The following is a 26955-nucleotide window of genomic DNA, read 5'->3' on the forward strand; positions in this document are numbered from 1 at the left end:
ACGGTTTGTCTTCATACTTGTAAGCACCGCTGTTACTGAGATCTGATCCCAAAGTGTAGAGAGGGAAAAACGCAACAATCATCACATCTCCATTCATGTGTGCTCGCTGCTTCATGGTGGAAAAGCAGCTAGTGCCAGGCAAGGAACTGACAGGGAGTGGAAACTGGAGAAAAACGAGTATGAATATCAAAGGGCACATCCCTGAAATATCTGCCAAGCTGAAATTCTGGCTGGAAGCGAGACTCACAGTGTCTGGGATGTATAGTTATATATCTTTGTACAGGTGCACATGTGTCTTTTTATTGACAGAGAGATACACTGTTGTCCATCTTTCCTTTCAGCCTCTTGTGAATCCCCAGAGACAATGTGGAAAGCCCTTTTCTGAATCGCTACATCTGAGGCCTTGCATCCAGGAGAAAAATATTATTTGGAAAATGTGTTTGCCATTCTCCTTCTTCATCGCAGATGCTGTGATTTCTCTCAGATCACAGATAGTGAGGCCCCAGGGATGAAGTTATTTTTGATATATATGGTTTCACATCTGTGTCCAGAAACTTTTTGCATGAAAGCCATTTGGGATGAAGCAACTGGATTACATCAGAGGCTGCATGGAAATGGCCAGAAAACAATCTCTGTCAGTGAACTATCAAACAAAGTTCTTAGTACATTGTATCTACAGAGTCCGTTCACACACCCAATGTCCATTACATCCACCAGATATTACTGGTGGATTCAAGCAGGTTTCGATAAGAATTCCATGTGCACAGCCCACTACAAACGCACCCATTCACTAGTGCCCAAGGAGCAACAAAACCACCAAAAACAGCAATTTCACTTCAAAAATTCAAGGACCATGCAAAAATTGTGTTGCGCATTTCCATTCTGCACTTTTATCTTCTAACAGGTCTTGTGTACTTCAAAGTCAGAGTGAATTCGCAGCCCCTGCCAGCTTCACAAAATGATCATTCCCTCTTCTGTGAGGGAGATAAACAATCACAATTGGTGGAAGTGATGGCAAAAATTATTACTGCCCTTGGCTTCCCAGCTTGGATCACAATTTAAGAAGCATTTCTATTCATTTTGAAAAGCATGATACTTTTCAGAGTTATTTGTAGTTGTATGCTCCAAGGACTAAGGATAGATCTTACATGGATTTTATTTTTTGTTTTATTTACTTATTTTTTTTTACTGGTTTAGGGCTTGAATTGAGGGCCTGGGCACGGTCCCTGAGTTTTATAAAAAATTTATTTATTGATTAAATTTTGTTGACAAGGTGCTGTACAAAAGAGGTATAGTTACATAGTAGGGCAGTGTGTACATTTCTTGTGATATCTTACACCCTTGTTTTTTTTTTTTCCTTTCGCAAGATCAGGTAGACATATGTACAATACCCAGTGTACCAAAAACATATACAGTAGCCACGTGGCATACGCCAAAGGAAATTCACCTAGAACTTTAAGTATAATGTTAACAATAGAGTTTGCTTATCCTTGTCTTATATGATCATACATACATAGCTTTTGAGCTCTTGTGATCCACTGAGAGGTCTATTTTAGACCTTTTTATGCTTAGTAGTTGTTTGGTTTTAGTTACATAATGTAAGGTCGCTGACCCAAACCTGTAGGAAATACCATTTGACAAGAAGTTTTCTGTTTCGCAGACCTGATCTCTACTGTCTCCCCTGCCCCCTACCTTAATAGTCATATATCAAGGAGACCATGCCTCTTTGTTTTCTAGGTTCTAGGCTTGTTTCACTCAACTTTATTTTTTCAAGTTCTGACCATTTCCCTGAGAATACCAGTATTTTATCATTTCTAATCGCTATGTAGTATTCCACTGTATATAGGTACCACATTTTTTTGGATCCATTCATCTATAGAGGGGCATCTGGGTTGTTTCCATATCTTGGCTATTATGAATTGTGCAGTGATAAACATGGACATGCAGATGTCTTTTTGATATCCTGAGACCTGTTGTTCAGGCTAGATGCGGTAGGCTAGTGTGGTATGGCTGTGTCCTAAGCTAGGTCTATGTTGAGCATTATGAGGCACCCCCATACTGTTCCTCAAAGTGGTTGTACTAATTTGCACTCCCACCAACAATGGAGAAGGGTTCCTCTTTCCCCGCATCCCCTCTAGCATTTGTTGTTTCCTGAGTTCAGATTATAGGCCATTCTAACTGGAGTGAGGTGGTATCTCAGGGTTGTTTTTATTTGCGTTTCCTTACTGCCAGGCATGTTGAACATTTCCTCATATGTTTCTTTGCCATTTTTATCTCTTCTCTTGTGAAGTCTCTCTTTAGCTCCTTTGCCCCTTTCATAATAGGTTTACTGGGCTTGGAGGGGGTTAGGTTTTTGAGTTCTCTGTCGATGATGGATATTAGGCCTTTGTCTGTTGTTGTGCTGGTAAAGACCCTTCCCATATGGTTGGTTGTCTTTCTAGTGTGGTGGCTGTAACTTTAGCTGTGCAGAAACTTTTCATTTTGTAGTAGTACCATTTGTCAAGACTCTCCCCTATCTGTTGTGCCCCTGGGACTCTATCAGCAAGTTCCTTCCTGTGCCTATAAGTTCTAGTGTCCTTCCTATTCTGTCCGTCAGTAGTTTCAAGGATTCAGGTCTGATGTTGAGGTCCTTGATCCATTTTGAGTTGATCATGGTGCATGGGAATAGGGTAGGGTCTACTTTGAGTTTTCTAAATATGGCTGCTCAGTTTTCCCAGCACCAGTAGTTGAAGAGGCTATGTTTTTTCCATTGTATGTTGTTAGCTCCTTTGTTGAACATCAGCTGAATGTAAGAGTGTGGCTTTATTTCTGGGTCTTCTATTCTATTCCATTGGTCTGTTTTCATACCAATACCAGGCTGTTTTTGTTATGATGGCTCTATAATGGAGCTTGAAATCTGGTATTTTGATACGTCCTGCACTGCTTTTTTCTTTTCTTTTCTTTTCTTTTTTAACCTAGAATTGCTTTGGCTATTCTAGGGCTTTTGCTGTTCCATATGAATTTATGGGTTGCTTTCTCTATTTCAGTGAAGAATGTAGATGGGATTTTGATGGGGATTGCATTGAATTTGTATAACAATTTGGGCAATATGGCCATTTTCACTATATTGTTTCTGCCTATCCATGAGCATGGGAGGTCTTTCCATCTCCTTGTATCATCTTTGATTTCCCTTTTTAGATTTTTATAGTTCTCATTAAATAGGTCCTTCACGTCTTTAGTTAGGTTGACCCCTATGTAATTCATTCTTTTTTTAGCTATTGTAAATGGTATGATTTCCATAAATTCCTTTTCTTGCTTGTACATTGCTGGTGTGCAGAAAAGCTGCTGACTTTTGTGGATTGATTTTGTGTCTGGCTACATTGCCAAAATGGTTTATTAGGTGTAGGAGTTTGGGGACTGAGTATTTTGGGTCCTTCAGAGATAAGATCATGTCATCTGCGACTAGGGATCATTTGATTTCTTCTTTGCCAATGTGGATCCCTTTGATGCCCTCCTGTTGCCTTATTGCTATGGCTAGGGATTCCAGCACTATGTTGAAAAGAAGTGGGGAGAATGTGCATTCTTTTCTTGTTCCTGAGTTTAGGGGGAATGGTTTTGGTTTCTCCCCATTTAATACGGTAATAGCAGTTAGTCTGTTGTATATGGCTTTTATTGTTTTAAGTAATGTTCCATCTATTCCTGTTCTCTCTAGAGCTTTTAACAAGTATAGATGCTGTATTTTGTCAAAGGCTTTTTGGGCATCGACTGAGATAACAATGTGATCCTTGGTTTTAGCTCTGTTTATGTGGTGAATTACATTAATTGATTTACAGATGTTGAGCCATTCTTGTGTCTGTGGGATGAAGTCTACTTTGTCATGATGTATAATTTTCTTGATCAGTTTCTAGATCCTGTTAGCTAATATTTTATTGAGGAGCTTTGTGTCTGTGTTATTAGTGATATTGGTCTCTAGTTCTCTTTTTTTGTTGGTCTTTGCCTGGTTTGGGCATGAGTATAATATTGGCTTCATAGAATGAGTTTGGGCTTTCTCCCTCTGTTTCTATTTCGTGGAAGAGTTTGAGGAGTATTGTTATTAGCTCCTCACTAAAGGTTTTATAGAATTCATTGGTGAATCCATCCGGGCCTGGGCTTTTCTTTGTTGGGAGGCTCTTGATTACCCCCTGTATATCATTGTAAGTTATTGGTTTATTTAGTTGATTTATTTCTTCTTGATTCAGTTTGGGCAGTTTATACTTTTCTAAGAATTAATCCATTTCTGTAAAATTATTGCTTTTTAGTGAGTAGAAGTTCTGGAAATAGTTCCTTATGATTGTTTGAGTATTGTGTGTATTTGTTGTAATTTTTCCGGTGGAGTCTCTGATTTTATGGATATAAGTCTCTTCTTTTTTTTTGTAAGTCTTGCGAGGGGTCTGTCAATTTTATTTATTTTCTCAAAGAACCAGCTTTCAGTTTTATTTATTTGTTGAATGGTCTTTCTATTTTCAATCAGATTTAACTCTTCTTTAATCTTTGTGATCTCTCTCCTCCTAGTCATTTTAGATTCAATTATTTCTTCTTTCTCCAGAAATTTTAGTGTCATCGTGAGGTTATTCACTTGCTCTACTTCCATTCTTTTAATGTGAGTGCTGAGGGCAATGATCTTGTCCCTCAGCACTGCCTTAGCTGTATCCCATAGGTTTCTTTGTGATGTATTTTCATTGTCGTGTGGCTTATGAATTCGTTAATTTCATCCTTAATTTGGTCTGTGTTCCAAGTGTTAGATAGCAGTGAGGGGTTTAGTCTCCAAGTATTTGTATAGCCTCTGTGGTAGCCTTTGTTATTGAGGGTTACCTTGATTCCACTGTGATCAGATATAATACATGGGATGACGTCAATACGCTTGTATTTGCTGAGGTTCTTTGTGTGGGCTATGACATCATCTATTTTGAAGTATGTTCCATGGGCTGCAGGGAAGAATGTGTATTGGGTCTCTGTAGGGTAAAAGACTCTGTACAGATCTATCAGATTCATTTGGGATATGGTGTTACTTAGGTCTTCAGCTCCCTTGCTAATCCTCTGTGTGTTGGATCTGTCTCTTGGAGAGAGTGGAGCATTAAAGTCTCCCACTATGATTGTGTTTGGGTCTGTCTTATTCTGTAGCTCTGTGAGAATTTGTTTGACATATTTAGGGCCTCTTTTGTTTGGTGAGTATAAATTTATCATCGTGTTGTCTTGATTCTGCATTTTTCCTTGTATTCAAATGTAGTGTCCTTCTTTGTCTTTTTGAGTTGATTTTAATGAGGATTCCAGCTTGTCTGAAATCAGGATGGATACTCCTGCCGTTTTGGGAGGTGTGTTTTCTTGGAAGATCTTGCTCGATCCTTTCATTCAGAGCCTGTTTTTGTCCCTTGCTGTAAGATGGGTCTGTTGAAGACCACAGATAGCAACATTTTGTTTACGGATCCACTCTGTCAGTCTGCTCTTCTTTATTGGAGAGTTTATACCATTTATATTCAAAGAGATCATGGATAAGTGTGTTTTTTCCCTTCCATTTTCCTTTAGGCTGTTTTTCCTCTCCCTTTTTTCTTGTCTTTATTGAGCTGCTCTTCCTGTTGGTCTCTGGCTATTGTAGTTTCTATCTGTTTCTATCTGGGGGTCCTGTATGTTTTCTGTTGGGTGGGATTCCCCTCTTAGAATTCGCTGTATGGCTGGTTTTTTATTCACATACTCCTTAGATCCTCTTTGCTATGGAAAGATCTGTTTTTTCCCTCAAAGGTAAATTCTAATTTTGCTAGATATCTCGTTCTGGGTTGGCAATTGTTGGCCTGGAGGACTTGGATTGTGTTCTTCCAGTCTCTTCACGCATTGAAGGTTTGTGTGGAGAGGTCTTCTGTGATTCTGTGATTCTTTTTCCATTGTAATATAGCTCTTTCTTCATTTTGGCTGCATTTAAAATTTGCTCCTTATTCTTGAGATCTGAGGTCTTGATAATTATGTGCCTAGGCGAGGATTTCCTAGGGTCTGGTCTGCCAGGCATCCTATAGGCTTCTGTTATTTGGGTGAAGTCCCTTGTGAGATTGGGGAAGTTTTCTGCAATAACTCTTTTGAAAATATGTTGTATCTCTCTGGTCTGGTACTCCTCACTTTCATCTATTGCAATTATACGTAGATTTTATCTCTTGTCCTTGTCCACTAGCTCCTGGATTAGTCTGCCCTGGAGTTTGACAGTTTCTTGGAATGTGGTAATCTTCTGGTCCTTATCAGCTGCATCTTCATCCAAAAGAGAGATTTGGGATTCGATATGAAGGATTCTTTGTGATGTGGCTTCGAGTGTGGTGTTCATTGAATGCCAATGAGCTGTGTATGGTTTCCAGAACAGCTCTCATTGTGGTGATTTCTTCTTTCAATGAGTTGTATTTTGAATCTATTTTTTCATGCATTTTGTTTCTCAGGATGTCAAGGTCTTCTTTAAGAGAGGAGTAGAGTGTATCCATTTTTGCTACCATTTTATTCTTGGATTCTTGAAGGTCCTTCCAGACTTCCCTTCTAAGTTCCTGTATCTGTTTTCTGAATTTGGTCCTGAGGCTTTCGATCATTTCTTCTATCTTAGTCTCATTTGTTTTTTAATTCTCTATCTACTCCTCGGTCGTCCTACTTTTTGGAGCTGGCGAGTTGGCTTGACCTTCCATGAAATTTGTAATATTTCTTTTTGATTCACGTATGTGTAGAACTGCACCTGTAGATGGCGACCTTGACTTGGTTTTGTGCTGGTTCTTGCTGGTCCATCCATGGGGACTAGTGTCGTGGCTCGGGGTTTGAGTTTGGCTGTTGAGCCTTACTGCCCAAGGGGTGAGCATGACCGTCTCGGTTTTTGCCAAGGCGGACATCATCACTGCACTTGGGGAAGGGTAGGTTCTGTATCTTTCTCTGCAGGACTGTGCTCTGCAGCTGTGTTGTGCTGACCTTTGTGTGTGCCTGTTGGGGGTTTGAGGGTCGCTGATTCAGCATGGTGTGGAGACTTTTCTCTTCTTTGATTCTTTTCCCACCAGTTGCTGTGGGTCAAGAGAGATCACCTCTCAGATTGAGACTTGCCACTGAGGGGCCGCTCTCCCACCTGTGTGAAGTGTTCCTGTCGGAGCAGGTGTTGCTGTTGAGGGGTGGCCTGCTTACCTGTGCGGAGTGTGCCTATCAGAGTGGATGCTGTTGCTAAGGGAGCAGGTTGCCCACTTGTGTGATCCTGCGGCCGTTTGGGCAGGAGATCCTCCTGCTGGAGGGCTAGCACGCTGACCCAGGCTGGCCCTCCAGGGGGCATGTGCATGTGCACTCTAGTGCTTCTTTTGGGGGAATGCTGCCCTGAGTTGTTAGAGGGTGCTTGTGCCCTCTCGTGAATCTACTGTGGGGGCGGTATGCGTGGTCCCCAGCAGGTTCCAGTGTGTGGACGTGGGTCTGTGCCCACGAACTCTGTGCCTCCGCTGTGAGGTGGGGCGTGTGCTTGGGCCCAGGTGTCCCTGCTGGGCTGGTATTGCAGTTGAATTCTGAGTGTGAGAGTAATCCATCAAGCACAACTTGAGGTGGGAAGGGGTTTTATTTACAACCTCAAACCCAGAACCAGAGAAGACCTTCACCTCCAAATACTAGCCTGCGACTATCTTGTCCTGGGTTAGTTACCCAGAACCCAGACCTGAGACCTGTTTGGAACTATACTCCTAACCCCCACACTTTAATCAGCCTCCAAACCTCCAAATATCCAAACCTCCAGAGGAACAAGCTTCCTTCCTATAGGCCTCTCCTCTCCTCAAGCTTTAAGCCTTAAGCCTCCCCACAGGCTTTAGGCTCTCTGTGGGACTAAGCCTCCCAACTCTCCCTCAGGCCTTAGGCTCCTACCTCTGCCTCAGGACTCAGGCTCCTGACTCTCCCTCAGGCCTCAGGCTCTGGACTGAAAAAGAGAGAATGTGAATGCATGTGGAAAAATGATGAAGACATACAAATAATATTAAACATGCTTGGTAATATTGTTAGTATATATTTTTATGCTATTAAGTATTGACATTTTAGAATTCTCTCTCTGTAGAGATTTTCTAATTTACTTTGAAATACTGAAAGGAACTAATACATATTTGACGTCCTCACCAGATATAGAGAGAGTGTGAAATGCCCATATCATCAGTATGTCAACACACAGAGAAACCAGTGCCTCCTAAGAGATGCAAGCTTCCTGGCTTATGGGGAGCCATTGGGGATAGTTTTGGCTTGCATAACTCTTGGTTTATCGACACTCACATCAGCTCCTCTTGGGGTCTTTGTGAAACATCACAACATCCCCATTGTAAGGGTGAATAACCAGGCTCAGCTACGTCCGGTTGTTCTCCCTCATTTTCTGTTCCATCTGTTACTTGCTCCTCCCTTCATTGACAGAGATGCCCACACTGAATATGGCAACCTCATCATCCTGTGTAACAAGGGCTCCCTCACTGCCTTCAACTGTGTCTTGGGATACCTGGGTTCCCTGGCCCTGGCCAGCTTCACTGTGGCTTTCCTGGCCAGGAACCTGCCTGAAACCTTCAATGAAGCCAAGTTCCTGACCTTCAGCATGCTGGTGTTCTGCAGTGTGTGGCTCACCTTCCTGCCTGTCTACCACAGTGCCAAGGGCAAGGTCATGGTGGCTGTGAAGGTCTTCTCCATCTTGGCCTCCAGTGCAGGGCTCCTGGGCTGCATCTTTGTCCCCAAGTGCTACATCATCTTGATAAGGCCAGATAGGAATTGTCTGCATGGCTTCAATGATAAAAGAGATAGAAGTAGATATACACATTGCTAAGATTAAACTCGTATGTTTGATTAGTACATAGATTTTCTGAACTAAATCTATAGTCGTTTTCCATTCCTACAGTTGTTTATATTATAAAATTTTGCTTCAACTAATATGGATATATTGAAATTTTTCTGACATATTTTCTGACATATTTTCCTTCTATTTAACATGCATTTAATCTTTATTCCCTCTTCTTAGGGTCTTTTGAACTAAGTCCTATTCAAAGCCAGACGTTAAAGGCCTAGGTCCCACAGCTGACAGAGGAGCCACGGTTCCCAAGACTGCCCATGTCCACATCTACAGAGGACGCCCAAGGTCTACCTGCAAGCTGTGCGAAACACAGAGACCCAGAACTGTACCAACAGGGGAGAAGGGTCAGATCAGATCCACCCCCTGCAAACTGAAAGCAAGTCAAACCAGCCAATCACAAAAATAGACTGCAGACCATGGCAAGGAAACCAGACTGGGGAAAGACCACCCAAACAAGGAGGAATCCATTTTTTTTCTTTTCAAACATTTTTTAAACTTTAAAAAAAATTTCTAAAAAAAATTTTCACTTCTGAAATGTCATTGGATTTTTTTGCTTTCCATTTTTACCTGTTTGTTTTATCAAGTCCTTTTTTTGTTTGTCTTTCTGTTTTTTTCCTTTTTATTTTTTCTTTTTTAAATCATTTTTCTCTGTTTTGTACATCTGTCTTCCAGTATTTTTACTTTATTTTTCTCTTCGCGTTCTCTTTCTTTAAAAATTACTTTCCTATGAATAACACTTCCACTCTTTTCTGCTAACTCTCCAGTGTCTATCATTTTAACCTTGTTCTCTCTACTGATCCTACTCTTCTCCACATTTCCACATCACTGAAACTAAACCAAAATCACCACCCCCGCCCTCAATACATTTTACTCTATTCTCTTTACTACCTCTAACTTACCCTCCTGACTTACTGCCTGGACCTCCAAGTCGCATTGACTCCTGGTTATTGGATAGAGAGTATTCCTGCTTAATCTGAGTGAATCAAAAGGTTTCATAGAGAAAGCCAGTCCTAAAAGAACTCAATATAAGAACAAGAATTGCTTATAGGTTTGTAACAGTAAATAAGTAACTACTGAATACAGGGCCCAGGATCGGTTGTTATATTGAAATTGTATTCTTTAGGAACACTAAATCTAATTTTATAGACAGGTATACAAGGTATCTGTATATAATTGTGAAGTTGTAAGATTCACACAACAGTGCTTGGTAAGGGCTGCTTTGGGTCTTAAACGGTGCTCACAGGTGCTGGTAGACTGGCATTTCCAATTCAAATGGGAAGAAGGAACACAAGAAAGATGGCAAACAATGAAGTCTTATCCCCCACTCAAAACAAGCAGGAAACAGAGCAGTCAAAGACATAGAAGAGAACACTCAAAATGCTCTGCAAAGTCTACTGATAAACATGATAAATGAAAAGTTTGAATCTTTTCAGTCAATTATTCTAAAACGTGATGAGGCAAAGCAAAAATAATGGAGAATTTCATGGCCTCAACAAATAAAAAGATAAATGAACTTCAAGAGTCAAATGAAAAGATAGCTACCCAGCTAAAAGATTTGAGAGACAGCACTCAAAACCAAATTAATGAAGTAAAGAAGTCCATGCAAGACCTAAGAAATGACATGGAAATCATCATTTAAGACCAGTCAGAAGGAAAAGAGATTCGAAATCAAGTAGCTAGCCTACAGACCCGACTAACTGAAGCAGAGGATCGAATCTCAGGAGCTGAAGATTCCCTAGATTATATGGAGAAAGATAAAAAAAAAATCAATACAAATCCAGTCTAATCAACAAAACAGATCGCTACAGCAGATTCAAGACATGATCAGGAAGCCCAATTTAAGGATAATAGGTATTGAGGAAAACTTGGAGAAAGAAGTTAATGGCATAGGCAACCTATTTAACAGAATATTAGCTGAGAACTTACCAAATATCCAGTAGGAAAGGCCTATACAGGTAAAAGCAGCATTTAGAACCCCAAACCGACCAGACCAGAATAGGCCATCCCACTGACACATTGTGATCAAAACAGGATCAGTAGAGTACAAGGAAATAATCCTTAAAGCTGTTAGGGAGAAGTAAACAATAACATATAAAGGAAAAGCAATCAGAATTACCCCAGATTTCTCAGCAGAAACCATGAAAGCAAGGAGAGCCGGGAATGAATTATACCAAACACTAAATAAAAATAACTACCAACCAAGAATTCTGTACCCAGCCAAACCCTCGTTCAAAGCTGAAGGAAAATAAAAGTCTTGAACAGTAAGGAAAAACTGAAACAATATACCTCCACCAAACCAGCTTTACATAAATTCCTCAAAGATGTACTATACAGGGAAAATAATCAAGATCCCAATACAGGCAGAGAAATGAACCCTAAATAGTTAACATCAGATCAAGAATTGGAAAGACACAGCTTTAAACAAGATAGTGATAATGAAAGGAACAAACGATCATCTCTCAATCCTAACTCTCAACATTACTGGACTTATTTCTCCAATCAAATGACATAGGTGCATAAGTTGGATCAAAAATCAAGAACCATCTTTCTGCTGCCTCCAAGAGACACATCTATCCAGCAAAAGTAAACATCTTTTAAAAGTTTAAGGCAGGAATCAAATCTATCAAGCAAATGGCCCCCATAAACAGGCTGGAGTTGCAATCCTAGTATCAGACAAAATTGACTTCAAATTAAAAAAGGTAAGAAGAAACAAAGAAGGCTACTACATACTAGTAAAGGGATCTCTCCTACAGGAAGATATAACCATTCTAACTATCTACACACCAAATGCAGGAGCACCCAACTTCATGAAACAAACACTACTGGCTCTAAAATCACTCATAAACCCAAACACATTGATAGTTGGCGACTTTAACACTCCACTGTCACCTCTGGACAGATCAACACCCCAAAAACTGAACAAAGAAACCACAGATTTTAGTAATTGCATAGACCAACTACACTTAACCGACATCTACAGAATATTCCACCCAGCAACAACAGAATACACATTCTTCTCCACAGCACATGGAACATTCTCCAAAATAGATCACATCTTAGGGCACAAAGAAAATCTGTACAAATTCAGAAGTATCAAAACCATCCCCTGCATTCTCTCAGACCACAATGGAATAAAATTAGAGCTCAACTCAAACAGCCACCACAGAAAATCCTACAATTCATGGAGACTAAACAACACACTGCTTAACCATCAGTGGGTCATTGATGAAATTAAAACGGAAATTCAAGTGTTTGTGGAATTCAACCAGATTGAGGACACAAAGTACCAGCTCCTTTGGGACACAGCAAAGGCAGTACTCAGAGGAACATTTATATCTCTGAGTGCATATACCAACAAACTGGAGAAACAGCAACTGAATAATTTAAGGAAGCACCTTAATTTCCTTGAAAGAGAACAGCAAGCCAAACCCCAAGTCAACAGAAGGAAGCAAATAATTAAAATCAAATCAGAATTAAATCAAGTAGAGAGTAAAAAAAAAATTGAAAGTATCAACAAAACAAAGAGTTGGTTCTTTGAAAAAATAAACAAGATAGACAGACCCCTGGCAAACCTGACCAAAAAAACGAAGGCAGCACACTCAAATAAACAAGATAGGAGATGAAATAGGTAGCATCACCACAGAAATAACCGAAATTCAGAAAATAAGGGACTATTTTGCAAACCTTTATGCCAACAAATTCGAGACCTTTGAAGAAATGGATGATTTCCTAGAAAAAATTCATATCCCCAAACTCAACCATGAAGATTTAAACCTTCTAAACAGACCCATATGCAGTATTGAAATAGAAATGGCAATAAATGATCTCCCATCCAAGAAAAGCCCAGGTCCAGATGGATTCACTGCAGAATTCTACAAGACCTTCAAATCAGAACTCATAACAATATTTCTCAAACTCTTCAATGAAATTGAAAGAGAATGGTCACTACCCGACTCATTTTATGAAGCCAGTATAACCCTCATCCCAAAACCAGGCAGGGACTCATCACAGAAAGAGGACTACAGACCGATTTCCCTGATAAACACAGACGCAATAATTCTCAACAAAATTCTGGCCAATCGACTTCAACAGGTCATCAAAAAAATCATACACCACGATCAAACTGGATTCATCCCAGGGATGCAAAGTTGGTTTAATATACGCAAGTCAATTGATGTAATCCACCACATCAACCGGAGCAAGGTAAAGAACCACATGGTTTTATCTCTGGATGTGGAAAAAGCGTTCGATAAAATACAGCACCCATTTATGCTAAAAGCCCTGGAAAAACTGGGATTCCAGAGAACATTCCTGAATATAATCAATGCAGTTTATGACAAACCAACAGCAAGCATAACTCTAAATGGTGAAAAACTAAAGCCATTCCCTTTAAAATCAGGAACAAGGCAGGGATGTCCACTCTCTCCCCTGCTCTTCAACATAGTACTAGAATTCCTAGCCAGAGCAATTAGGCAAGAAGAAAATATAAAGGGGATCCAAATAGGAAAAGATGACGTTAAATTTTCTCTCTTCGCAGATTACATGATCCTATACCTAAAGAATCCCATAGACTCTACCCCCAAGCTACTAGAGCTGATCCAAAACTTTGGCAAAGTTGCAGGATATAAAATAGACCTTCAAAAATCAATGGCCTTGGTAGTCCAACCACCGCGTTGGTGCTGCTGAGGCTGCTACGGGCTCAGCGCCAGCTTTGTCTGTCTGCGGGTGGCCGCTTGCCGCTGCGGTGTTCACAAGCAGCCCATGGAAAAATCATATGAAGAGGTAGAAATTGAGGTCACAGAGCAGGAGTGGCCATGTTTGGATTTCCAACTGCTACCCTGCTGGACTGTCATGGAAGATACGCCCAGAATGTAGCCTTTTTCAATGTGATTACAGAAGCCCACAAATATGAGCACTCTGAGGCCACAGGATCCTCAAGCTGGGACTTCCCGACTTCCTTCTGAAGGGAGAAGCTGGAACCCAAGTCCCAGGATTCTAAGTCACTTCACGAAGACTCCCCCGGAGGGAGACAGAAGGTCTATGAGTGCCAGGAATGTGGGAAGTCCTTCCGGCAGAAAGGCAGTCTAACCTTACATGAGAGAATCCACACAGTTAAGAAGCCCTTTGAATGCGCCCACTGTGGAAAGAGCTTCAGGGCCAAAGGCAACCTTGTCACCCACCAGCAAATCCACATGGGAGAGAAGCCCTATCAGTGCCAGGAGTGTGGGAAAAGTTTCAGCCAGCGAGGCAGCCTGGCCATGCACGAGAGGCTCCACACAGGACAGAAACCCTACGAGTGCGCCATCTACCAGAGGAGCTTCAGGAATCAGAGCAACCTGGCTGATTACCGAAGAGTTCACAGCGGGGTGAAGCCCTATAGGTGTGAGCAAAGTGGGAAAGCCTTCAGTCAGAAGGGAAGCCACAACCCTCCATTCAGCAGTGATTTTATAGGGTTTTGGGGAACATTCCATGCATCACATCATCACACAGCAAATCATGTTACAATGTGGGAAAGTTATAAAATAATTATTAAGAATGGTTGGCCTAATCAATGGCAGGGATGGGCTTGGTGAAGGTGATTGGCTAGCTAATGGGGTTGGAAATGGTTGGTTAGGCAAATAATTTGGGTAGGATTGCAAGACTGTCGCCCGAGTCAACCTTAGCTTGAGGGGACATTTGGAACTTCAGGTATTTCCTGTTACCTCTTGATCTGAGTTGGGTCATAGGGGTATCACCTCTGTTATCCTTAGCTGCAGGGGCACATTAACCATCTTTCAGGAACACAAAACATACTGCCCACACCTCAATACATTTCCTTTGTTTCACAATGGCTAAAGAATTTTAACATTAACAAATCTCTGGTCAAATGAAGTCTCTCTGGCTACCTTCATTATTTTAGACTGTATTTTATATTCAGGCTCTTCATATTGACATGCTCTGCAGTTATTCCAGGAAGTTTCAGGGCCTGGGCAGGCCCAAGCTACAATATAGAGGTGCACTAGCTCCTCAGGTTCTTCAATTCCAACATTTTTCCGTGAGAATTCCATATACAGAGGCCTCCACAAGTGCATCTATATGCTATTTCCTAATGAAGCAATGATGCTGCTGAAACCAGCAATTACATGTCACTATTTCAAGGTCAATGCCGAAATTTTGTTGCACATTTATATTGTGAGCTTTCTTGTTGAAACAATTTTTGTGCGCTCTTTAAAGACCTAAATGAAGTTATTTTCATGATGTACATGACTAAGAACAGGTGGAAATAGTGAAATGAAGTGTGAACATGGTGCAAGCATAGGTCCCGGCCATCCCAGAGGACCATGCAGAGATAATCACAGAGAAGAGAAAAAGGTTCATAAGAAGGTTAGTTAGGGGGGGCCATAGTTCCCATGGGAGAGGGAGCTACATGGCGTCTGCACTTTATCCAGGTGGCAGCTTCTTTCTCTGGGGGTAAAGGGGTAGTAAGTAGGTAGTGAGTAGGAGTGGCTCATTAGGTATGGGTGGATCTGGGGCTAGTGGGAGGAGCTGAGGACCTGATGCTAGGGTAATGCTAACATTCCCCCATTTGTTTTTGTATTAATAACAAATGAATGGTACCAGACTAGGAGTATGTACGAAGGTTGTTTCTTCTGGAGCTAACTCCTGCTGTAAAGGGGCGAAGTAGTCAGGGGTCCTTGACTCATCATTTGGACTAGTACCATCCAGTTTGGTTGGTAAAAGTCCTCATCATTTCTACGAGAATGGTTCTCAGGGCCCATGGGTGTCATGGTCTCCTCTGGCTACCTTCTGCAGCTGGGGCACATCAAAGAGTGACTAGGTCTGGGATCTTCAGGGTCCAGATCTGTGCTGGGCAGAGCAGTGTAGTAAGAGGATGGTCTTGAACTGAAAATTCCCAGGTGGCATCCTGTGTGAGGGATGTTATCCTGTTAAAAGAGACTTGAAAAGGGTGAGGCAAAAGGCTGACAACTTCACAGGACCAGTTGATATGAACGACATGGGAGGGAGAACACACCCTGGGCACAAGCCAGAAAAGTTCCAATTGGAACATAAGCCCAATTGGCCTATTTCAAGGAAGGAGGAATAATTGGATTGGGGCAGGAAGGAAGTATTTAGGGATAGTGGGCTGGTTGGCAGTAACCAGTCAGATACATATATATATATAACAAGGGAAAGAATGCAAGTTTCTGTCCAGATGGAAAATGGACAGGCATGGACATTAGGTGGGTAAACAACAATTCCTCTTGATCTCCCATCTCTGAATAATTTTGAAAAGACAAGCTTAAAATGACTTCTTTTCAGATGAGACTTCATCTCCTCTTACTCCTCTCCATGGTTCCTCGTTGTCAGGAATGACCTCGTCCTGAAGATCTAGGTGCTCATTGCTTGGATAGCTTATCCCAATTGGCTTTCACGGGGTTTGAACTCAAGGCCTGGGCACTGTCCCTGAGCAATTCTGCTTGAGGCTAGTGCTCTACCTTTTGAGCCACGATGCCACTTTCAGCATTTGGCTGGTGCTCTTGAGCCAAGTTTCCAGTCTGGCTCTTTGTTGGTTAGTTGGGAGATGGAGTTTTAGAGTAATTTTTTTTCTCTGCCGGGACTGGCTTCGAACTGAATTCCAAGGAGTCTCAGCCATAAAAGCCCTTTTTATTTCCAATTAAAGCAACAGGAGAACAATTTGAATAGAGCTTACCTGTAACTTGTTGAGAATTGAGCAATACATACTTGCCAGAATTCTGCTGTAATACTTAGAGAACAGCAGACTGAATGAGATCCATGTGCCATCAAATCATATCATTTAACCTTACAGGAAGGTGGAAGAGAACACAAATGAATAGCAATCAAGAGGGCAAATGGTCAGGACAATGTAAAAGTCTCAGCTTCAGCAGATCCAACGTGGCTGAGTCTTCAATCCTGAATCAGCAGGTTTCATTAGTCATGTGTGATGGAGGCAGGCAGGAGAGTTGGGTTGGATCTGGGTGAGGCTGTAGTGGCATCTCAGAGTCCCTTGGATAGATTGCCACACCTCCTTCTGGGTTGCCTGCAAATTTCTACACAGACTGGTTAAAGATATTTGAAATCTCCCAGGATTTCTTGGTTGCTTACTCTGAGTACTCTGGCTTTTGTAGGCTGGTGCCCTACTGGATTAATCAGGGTGACAACTTTAAAAAAGATTTTAGAAGGCTTGGACCTTTAACCATCTTCCTAGTCACAAAATCCACACAGACCAAAGGCCAACCAAGTCTGCTCTCTGCAGCAGCCAGGACAGTTTCTGAGACATGGAGGGGGAAGACACCAATGCTACCCCAATGCAACCCTGTGGCCACCAAACACAACACTGATGCTTTTAACCTTGGAGTAAGTCTCAGTTGCAACTCTGTCATGATAGGCCTGCTATAAACCCAACTCTAACCTTGGGGGGAGGGGGCAGGCCAGTGCAGGAGCACTCTGGGCCTGTCAAAATCTTCACAGGAACACCACCAGTGACTCCTAGATTCCCTGAGCAGTTTTCCATGCAAGAGAGAGAGAATAAGGAATCACTAGTAGTGAAACTAGGCAGTTTGGGAGCAGACTGTGGAGGCAGCTTCCTGTAGCCACAGACCGCCACAGTCCTTGCAGATAGCACACATGTTGACCTGCATCCTATAAAGCAAAATATTAATCCTGGGTCAGGAAAATTGAGGTTAGCAGCCACATTGGCACACTTGTTTCAAAATGACTCTGGTCCCTTAATCTTAAAGAGTTTATGAGAGCACAGGATAGAAAAATGGAGAAGCAAAATCTTAGTCTATACCAAAGAATTGTCAAGATCAGATGTACACTTGACTTTTAGCATAGATGACATAAAGAATAACATACTGGTTTTACCACATGCTGCATATTAGAACATTTTGGAGTTTTTCTTAGACACATTTGCTTGCACCCAAACATGATCGGTTTGGGTTTAAAACCTGGGTATTTTTCTTTTGGCTTGGAGTCTGGTGATAAGAGTCAGGATTGCCTGCAGGCTGTTCACTGTGACTCCACGCACAGGCTGCAAAGATCAGTTTAACACAAGACTTAAAGTAAGTTAAAATAGTAGTCAAAAGCAAGTAATTTTGAAACCATGATGCCAGTTTTTACATGTTTTACCAACAGTCAGACAGACATACATACAGACAGTTGTGCAAAAGCTTTAGGGTGAACTTCGAATTTATTTTAAATTGTTCATGCAAGTTTTAAGGAGGTTTATTAGTTGGGCCATAGTTCCCACAGGAGAGGGAGCTACATGGCATCTGCACCTTATCCAGGTGGCAGCTTCTTTCTCTGGGGGTAAAGGGGAAGTAGATAGGTAGTGAGTAGGAGTGGCTCATTAGGTATGGGTGGATCTGGGGGCTAGTGGGAGGGGCTGAGGACCTGAGGCTAGGGAAATGCTAACACATGGGACCCTAAGTTGCCGTGGAAAAGGATGCTGTTTCTTTTCTTTTTTTTTTTTTTTAAATCAGTTGTTATTCTCATGGTCAATGTCAGTGACTACCCTGATATATATTTTGGGAGTCACCCAAAAGAGGAGTTGTTGAACAACCTGAGCAGCTGGTGCAGCTCCAAATTTTACCTTGGGCCTGACCGGGCCCTGAAGCTTACTTTAAAAACTGCAGAACATGTCAATGTGAAGAGCCTGAACAAAATGCAGTCTAAAATAATGAAGATAGCCAGAGAGACTTCATTTGACTAGAGTTTAGTTAAAGTTAGAAAGCTCTAGCCATTGTGGCACAAAGGAAATGTATTGTGGTGTGGCCAGTGAGTTTTGTGTTCCAGAAACATGGTTAATGTGTCCCCTCAAGCTAAGGATGATTTGGGTGACACCCTTGCGACCCAACCCAGATCATTTGTCTAAACCAATCATTTTGAACTCTATAAGCCTACCAATCACCTTTACCTGACCCGTTCCCACCATTGATTAGACCAATCATTCTTATGAATTATCTTGTAAGTTTCCTGAGATACAAAATGATTTGCTGCGTGTTGCTTTGGTGTTTTGTGATTTTCCTGTGGTGTGACCTGATGTGCTGTGTGATGATGTGATGCATGGAATGTTCCCCAAAACCTTGTAAAAACAATGGTGAATGGAGGGTCAGTGCTCTCGATTCAGATGCCCTGTGTTGGTGACTATCAGGAGCACAGGCTTGAGCTTGCAATAATTGCAATAATGTAATTATGGCAGCTTTCAGCTCTTTGGTGGTCTTTGGGGACCCCGAAATCTGGGCATAACATTGGAAATGAGTAAAGCAAGCAAAAGGTGTAAAGGAAGCCTCCTTTGAAGCTCGAGAAAGGGCAGGCATAGGCAAGCAAGCTGGCCTGGGGAAGGGCAAACCTAGGCCTAATAACAGGAGCCCAAAGCAGCTTGACCTATGGCTGATTGAACTTTGCAAAAGAAAGGAATGAGGAAGACCATTAAGGTGCATGTTTTATTTTAGGGGGAAGTTCCAGAAAGAGAAAAATTTAAAGTTAATGATGAAAATAGGCAGACACAAGTCACACCCAGAACCAAGAATTGTATTGCTTTAATTGTTTTGTGTACCAGAGTTTACTGGGAATGTGATCATTAGCAGCAATTTTCCTTTTGTATGTCTGCCTGCTTGCTTGGCCCAGCTTGCCAGACCACCTGAGAGTGGTACAGGTGATTTTTGTGTCTAAAAATCCAATCCTACTGAGACACAGTGCTGTTTGTCACCATCCCAGTGGTGGCAATCAGATGCTATGCATAGCTAATAAAAGACTTCTAGCCCAGTGACAGTACTGATGAATATTGTTGTCTGTTTGTGGCCCACCTGGGTATCTGGTATAGAACAGACTTCTGGTATAGACACTAGACTTCCTATGGGCCAAAAATTATTTTGTATGAAATAATTGTCCATTGAATTAACTTGTCAAGAGGCTCAGTGATAATGTCTAGATTCAATCCTACACAGTATGACTTCAGCATCTACTTTAAAAACCATACAATGCCAGCTGCCCTTAGGATCCTGCCAAGTGGTTCAGAGTACATTCTTGTCCTTACGAAGGTCTGAGGACATGCTTGACTGAGGGGAAAATTACAATGTCACGTACCACTTGGCATGTGCCTGAAATCCTAGCTACTCAGGAGGCTGCTATCTGAGGATCATGGTTCCATGTCAGCTAGGCAGTCTGTGACACTCTTGTCTCCAATGAACCACCAGAAAACTGGAAGTTGTGCTGTGGCTCAAAGTGGTAGAGTGTTAGCCTGGAGCAAACAAGCTCAGGGAGAGTACCCAGGCCCTGACTGCAAGCCTGAGGACCAAGCCAAATGAAAATGTGCTCAGCTAATGGTGTTACTAAGGGGAATGTCTACCTTGTTTGAGAATGAGGAACTCACGGAAGTATCATAATTCATGTGCAAAGTTCACTGCCTTTCCTAACTAAAGGCACTTGGGAGATGAACTTGCAGCCTTCTTGCAGTGAGATGAAGGGTCTCCTAATCCCCTCTGTGATTTCATGAGGCTGTCTTCATAATATCATGATGCTACCCATCAGGGTACTAGAATACCTTGCTGGGATGGAATTAGCCCAAGAGGAGAGAACTTACCAGTGCTATGTGTCATTATGTGTACACCTAGCCCTTCAACTAGGAATTAGTACAAAAGACTATAATAAGCTGGGATAAGATTAAATGCATATTCAATAGCAGGAACAAAAATTATGTAAGAAAAATCATAATAAATCCTTATTAATTGAAGTAAAAATTTCAAAATAAAAACAACTACAGTACTGGCTAATGAGTGTAGACTTAGTGCAGAAAATCCATGTAATAATCAAACATGCGAGTTTAATCTTAACAATGTTTATTTATATTTTTATGTCTTTTATCCCTGAAGCCATGCAAACAATTCCTATCTGGCCTAATCAAAATGATGTAGCACTTGGGGACAAAGATGCAGCCCAGGAGCCCTGCACTGGAGGCCAGGATGGAGAAGACCTCCACAGCCACCATAACCTTGCCCTTGGCACTGTGGTAGACAGGCAGGAAGGTGAGCCATACACTGTTGAACACCAGCATGCTGAAGGTCAGGAACTTGGCTTCATTGAAGGTGTCAGGCAGGTTCCTGGCCAGGAAAGCCACAGTGAAGCTGGCCAGGGCCAGGGAGCCCAGGTATCCCAAGACACAGTAGAAGGCAGTGAGGGAGCCCTTGTTACACAGGATGATGATGTGGCCATGTTCAGAGTGTGTGTCTGTGTCAATGAAGGGAGGAGAGGTTCCCAACCAGATTCCACAGAGGATTAGCTGGATCAGGGTGCAGACAGGAATGATGAAATTAGGAGCCCCTGACACCAGCAGCCACCTCATCCTTCTCCCTGGAGAAGTGACCTTGAATGCCAGAACTACAGTTAGAGTTTTTGCCAAGACAGCAGAAACAGAGACAGTGAATGCAACTCCAAATGTGGTTTGCTGTAGAATACATGTGACTGTGTTGGGACGGCCAATAAAGAGCAAGGAACAGAGAAAACACAAGATGAGGGAGAGGAGCAGGATGTAGCTGAGAGCCTGGTTATTCGCCTTGACAATGGGGGTGTTGTGATGTTTCACAAAGACCCCAAGAACAGCTGCTGTGAGTGTAGATAAACACAGAGCCATGAAGGCCAAGGCCATCCCCAAGGGTTCCTCATAAGCCAGGAAGCTTGCAGCTCTTGGGAGGCACTGGTTTCTCTGTGTGTTGGCATACTGGAGATCTGGACACTTCACACACTGCTCCATGTCTGGTGAGAAGTAAAATAACCATTAGTGCATTTCCAGTATGTAAAAAGAAATTAAGAAATCCCTATATAGAGTTAATTCTGACATATCAGTACTTGCTTGCATGAAGTAAATATTACCAACTATTACCAGACATGTTGAATATTATTTTTGTGTCTTTACCATGTTCTCACACTCCTGCCCACATTCTCTTTTTTCGGTCTGATTGGAACATTTTTTGTTGTAGTGAATATGTCAGATGCTATTTCATGCCATTCTAATATCTTTACAATTCTTCTCAGTGCCTTCTCATGCTGCCACAATAATCCTGAGCCTGATTTGACAACTGAAATACCTCATTCACAATCACAGATAGTAAAACTTGCACTTCCCTAGATGTCTCTTTGCAATGTAAATAAAAGTACTGTGACCTTTCCTTAATGTTTTGTATTCGTCTCTCCCATGCCTCTGTAAAGTGGTGGAGAACAGAAAATAAAATCACTGTTTGAAGCTATAAAATCATGCTATACAAAACACTTGTTACTCCCTCTGAACCCAAACATAGCTCTTTGCACTTGCTCTTTTGCAAGAACAGTTCTGGGCAGAAGGAAATAAAGAAGTACAAGTTGATGTTTTCATTGTATTTTAAAGGTACTTTGAGAAACACAAAGACCTTGTATTTAACAAGGCTTTGCATTTCATATCATAGCAATTAAACTTACATGACTGAGAAGTTGAGTAGAAATGCATATAAGAATAAACAAATTAAATGAGGAAAAAAAGAAAAAAAAAGAAATGCATACAAGAGAGAAGAAAAACATTAATCCTATTGGTAATTCAGAGCCCATACTTATCTCTTTTTTCAAGAGGCTTTATCATCCTAGTTGCAATTAAATTGCTAAGTGAAGGAAGCACAAAATTGATTCTGGAATCTTAAGACACGACTTTTTCATTGCTTGCATATATTGGGGCATTCCATTTCTCCCTCAGCCACAAATTTACCTGTCTCATTGGCAATGTCATCTTCTGAGCAAGGGATGCAGTCAAAGCAACAGGCAGCCTTTCCCTCCTGTGGGGATTTCCTGACTCCAGGACCACAACTCTCACTGCAGACAGAGTGAGGAGGCTGAGGGAAATCTAGTAGGAGTCAGTAACTGTCCAGACTTTGACCTACATTCCCAGGCATTCATTATTTTAAAGAATTGGATTATTAAGTATAGTATTTTGATGTACATAAATCCAGTCAGTAAATCGAATGCTGTTATAGATTGCTTATCATGTGATCCCAAATGGCTTATGTGCTGTAGCCTTGATCTCTAGTCTGTTGAGCTACAGAGAAGTGTGAAACCTTCAACAGATTAGAGATTAATGGAGAGAAAGTAAATATTATTGGCCAGCACTATGGAGTTTCCTTTAATTGATGTTCTCTAATATTCATCTGTGAAATTGTGAAGAGCAAGGAGGAATAATCCTCTTTGAGGCTGTACAATTATGCTGTAAATAATGTCAAGACTTCCCTATTTATAGGGTTATGTGGACCCCATACCCACTGTATCTTCTTCTTACCTTTCCAGTGGCCACGAGGTGATAATCCTGTCACACAAACTCTTTAAACGATTCTCACACTTGATGAGAGAAACACCTAAGTAGTAAGCCCACTAAGGAATCAACGAAACTCCACAGAAGGCAGCAAAATAAAGACTTCAGCCATACGATTACTGTGGTACTTTGTCAAAGTGTTAGAAACATGCTAAGAAATACGCAATTTTTATTTTCGGCCAATATTCCAAATGAAAATTAGGGAGTATTGATTTCTTTTTTTTATTTTGATACTTATCCTACAGCTTCAAAACAAGATGTGTGCCCTGTATTAGGGCTTGAGCCACATCAAAACCCAAGCTTTTAGGTAGTCCCTTGATATAAGAGTCTCAGCAATTTTCCTGTCAGGTCATGCTTTAAACTGACTTATACAATCTTAGATCTGAGGATGTCAGTCTCCTGAGGAGAAAGGATTACAGGTATGAGCTATCAGCACCCAAGTTGCTTTTCTGGTGGTTAAATGAACAAAAGAGTCTCAACAGGTGTTCATGATTGAACTGACTTCAAACCATGATGTTCAGATCTCAGCTACCTGAGTAGGTTGCATTTCAGGACTAAATTGTTGGCATTCAAACAGACGTACATTTTAAGGGTGAATTTGGCTTACTAAATTGTCTTTAAAATCATTACAGTTAAACCCTACCCACCTCTGTGGTTCTCATGGCCCAGTCTATCATATCTTCAGAGAAAGATAGTTGATGAGCATATGGAGAAAACTTTCCTACTTTTAATTTAAGTTCAAGACCTTCTGGAAAAGTCCAAATGTTTACAATGTCATACTCTGCCTCCAACTTCCTTTTCTCATTCAAAATCACTTGATCTCCAGCAGGATTGTGAAATTGGATGTTCTTCAGAAAACCATGCAGCTAAAAGAGATTCACCATTTTATGTTGAAGTTTATTCCAGAGTTAAGATCAAAAACTTGATCTAAGTAAAGCTCCTGATTGCCTTTAATTTCTGATCCCGAATTCAAGAGAAGCCAATTCCATGTAAATAGTCATGAATGAAACTCTTGCCTAGCTACAGTTTGCCACCAGCACTTATTTTATGAATGTCGCTAGTGTGTGCTTGCTTCATGATTAATACCTAAAGCAGATTGAACCTGTCAGTTATGAAAACATATTTAATTTCCTTCAGCAGGTCATCCTTTTCTTTTATGTAAGAAATTAAGGGGCTGGGAATATAGCTTAGTCCTCAGTACCACATAAACAGAAAAGGCTGAAAGAAGAGCTGTGGCTCAAGTGGTAGAGTGCTATCCCTAAGTAAAAGTAGCTCAGAGACAGTGCCCAGGCTCCGAGTTCAAGCCTCAAGATTAGCAGATTAAAAAGAAATTCATAGGAAAAATTGCATTAACAGTTTTCTAAACATCAGCTATGACTATGTTGAGGTCACTTGTACATGAAATAATTTATAAAATTAATGTTGTCCTTGTAACTCGCCTGGTTTTCCTCAAGAGCATAGGAACACATGTCTTGGGTGCCTCACAGACATTTAAACAAGTATAATTTCTTGGGTTTTGGGAAATACCTGGAATATTTAATTTCATATAGTAAGAAAACCACCTAAGAAGCGACTTTGCTCATGGTATTTGCTATCTGTAACAGTAGGCCTTACCTGTGCAGGGGAAGGCACCATCCCTTTTGTATTTCCTATTGTTTGTACTTCTGTTTGATGTAGCAGCATCTCATGGAGAGCCTGGGCCACAGCGTAGACAGCGTTATATATATTGTAACTGTCTCCAGACATAGTCATGTCAAAAGTGTGCCCAGGCAACCAATCCAAGGAGGCATCATGAGGACAGTTCTCCCATGTTACACAGTCAGACTCAGAATCTGAGCAATTAAAAGAAAGGAACCACAGGCGAGCAAGGAAAAAGTCTTCTGGGTATGTGGAAGGGTTCACTGCCTTAACAAATTCTGCAAATCCAGAAACCTCTGGGTGATGGTGTGAGAAAAGGAGAGGGACATGGAATGATCCTAGCAGGAAATATCTCCTTCTAGTGGTGAAATCCAACTGTGAGTTCATGATAAAAACTTTGCCTTTTATGAAATACTGCTCAATACAGATCATTAAATGCAGTAGGGATTCATTATCCACATATATGATGAGGACATTTGCAGAAGATTTATTAATCTGTTCATTAACTACCATGAATTTTAATGACATGGCATAGTTTGGGATTGTTAGTTCAAAAGCTATACAGACTCTGTTCTTGGCCATCTCTTCTTTTAATGCAGGAAGAATCCATAATCCATTCTCATCTTCTAAGGTCAACAGTCCCACCCAGTTCCATCTGTAGTGAAGCAGTAAGGAGACCATGGCAGTGGCCATCGATGTGTCCTTTTGGGCCATCTGATAGAGAGCAGGGAACTTGTTATGGTCGCTCAGGGCCTGATCAAAAGGTCCAAAGGTGAGCTAAAGGGAATGAAAATTGGATGCTCCATGAATGAGAAGATTTCTATGCACCACAATTTCAATCATGGTATGCAGTATGAAACAAGTTGAAGTACATGGAATGTATGTTTTTCCTTTAATATTTAATAAAAGAATCATTTTTGGTCAGCCTTGGGGCTTCAACTTTGGGCTTGGGTGCTCTCCTTGCGCTCAAAGCTAGCACTCTACTACTTTAGCCTTAGTACCATTTCTTGTTTTCTGGTGTGTCATTGGAGAAGAGTCTCATGGACTTTCCTGCCCTGGTTGTCTTTGAACCACAATCCTCAGATCTCAGCTTCATGAGTAGTTAGGATGGAAGGCATGAACTACCAGTGCCCAGCAATAAAAAATAATTTTTTTTTGCGAGTCCTGGGGCTTGAACACAGGGTCTGGGCACTGTCCCTGAGCTTCTTTTTGCTCAAGGCTAGTGCTCTACCACAGCACCATTTCTGGCTTTTTCTGCATATGTGGTGCTGAGGAATTGAACCCAAGGCTTCATGCATGCAAGGCAAGCACTTTACCACTAAGACTCTTTCCCAGACCTATAAAATAATTTTTGATAGTTTACTACATATCAATTTGTTTATACAGTGCTTCTTGGCCTTTGTTTCTATTTCAGTCACCTTTCTCCATCTATATCAATCCTACATATTCCCAGTTTCATTTTAACATATGTCAACTGAATATTGTGTTTTATTTTTCCAACCATGTACTCTATTTCTTTGCCCCTTTGCACATCCCTTTAATATCTACACCCTTCAGACAACATATGCTTTGTTTTTCTTTCTTTCTTTTTCTTTTTTTTTTGCCAGTCCTGGGCCTTAGACTCAGGGCCTGAGCACTGTCCCTGGCTTCTTTTTGCTCAAGGCTAGCACTCTGCCACTTGAGCCACAGTGCCACTTCTGGCCGTTTTCTATATATGTGGTGCTGGGGAATTGAACCCAAGGCTTCATGTATATGAGACAAGCACTCTTGCCACTAGGTCATATCCACAACCCCTGCTTTGTTTTTCTTGCATTCATTTTTTATTCTGTTAGATGAAGGAGGCTATAACAAGGAATTCCAAGCCAATGTGTGCTATATGGATTAACCTTGTTCATATGCGTATTGATGTGTATGTGGTCCATACTTATTTTGTACTTCATGTTCGTATTTTAGGTTTAACTTTCACATATAAGAGTACCTATGGCACCATTCTCTTTCTGAGACTGACTTACTTCATTCAACGTATCTTGTACCTGAGTGTGTGTGTGTGTGTGTGTGTGTGTGTGTGCTACAACTGTAATCCTAGCTACTTAGGTGACTTATGACATATGAAACTGTAACCCCCCTATACATCACTTTGACAATATATAAGTTAATTAAAATTGATAAA

At 41.2% G+C, this 26955-nt stretch overlaps 1 protein-coding gene across 1 annotated transcript in view; it reads right to left on the bottom strand.

Moving 5' to 3' along the window:
* The window catches only part of LOC125342773 (vomeronasal type-2 receptor 116-like), a 50192-nt gene that overhangs the window by 19729 nt on the left and 3508 nt on the right, over window positions 1-26955 (bottom strand). The window contains exon 3 of the mRNA XM_048335083.1: window positions 24762-25562. Within this exon, the coding sequence (XP_048191040.1) occupies window positions 24762-25562 (801 nt within the window). The remainder of the gene's footprint in view (window positions 1-24761; window positions 25563-26955) is intronic.

This window comes from Perognathus longimembris, chromosome 27 (genome assembly GCF_023159225.1).
Source record: "Perognathus longimembris pacificus isolate PPM17 chromosome 27, ASM2315922v1, whole genome shotgun sequence".
Lineage (NCBI taxonomy): Eukaryota > Metazoa > Chordata > Mammalia > Rodentia > Heteromyidae > Perognathus > Perognathus longimembris.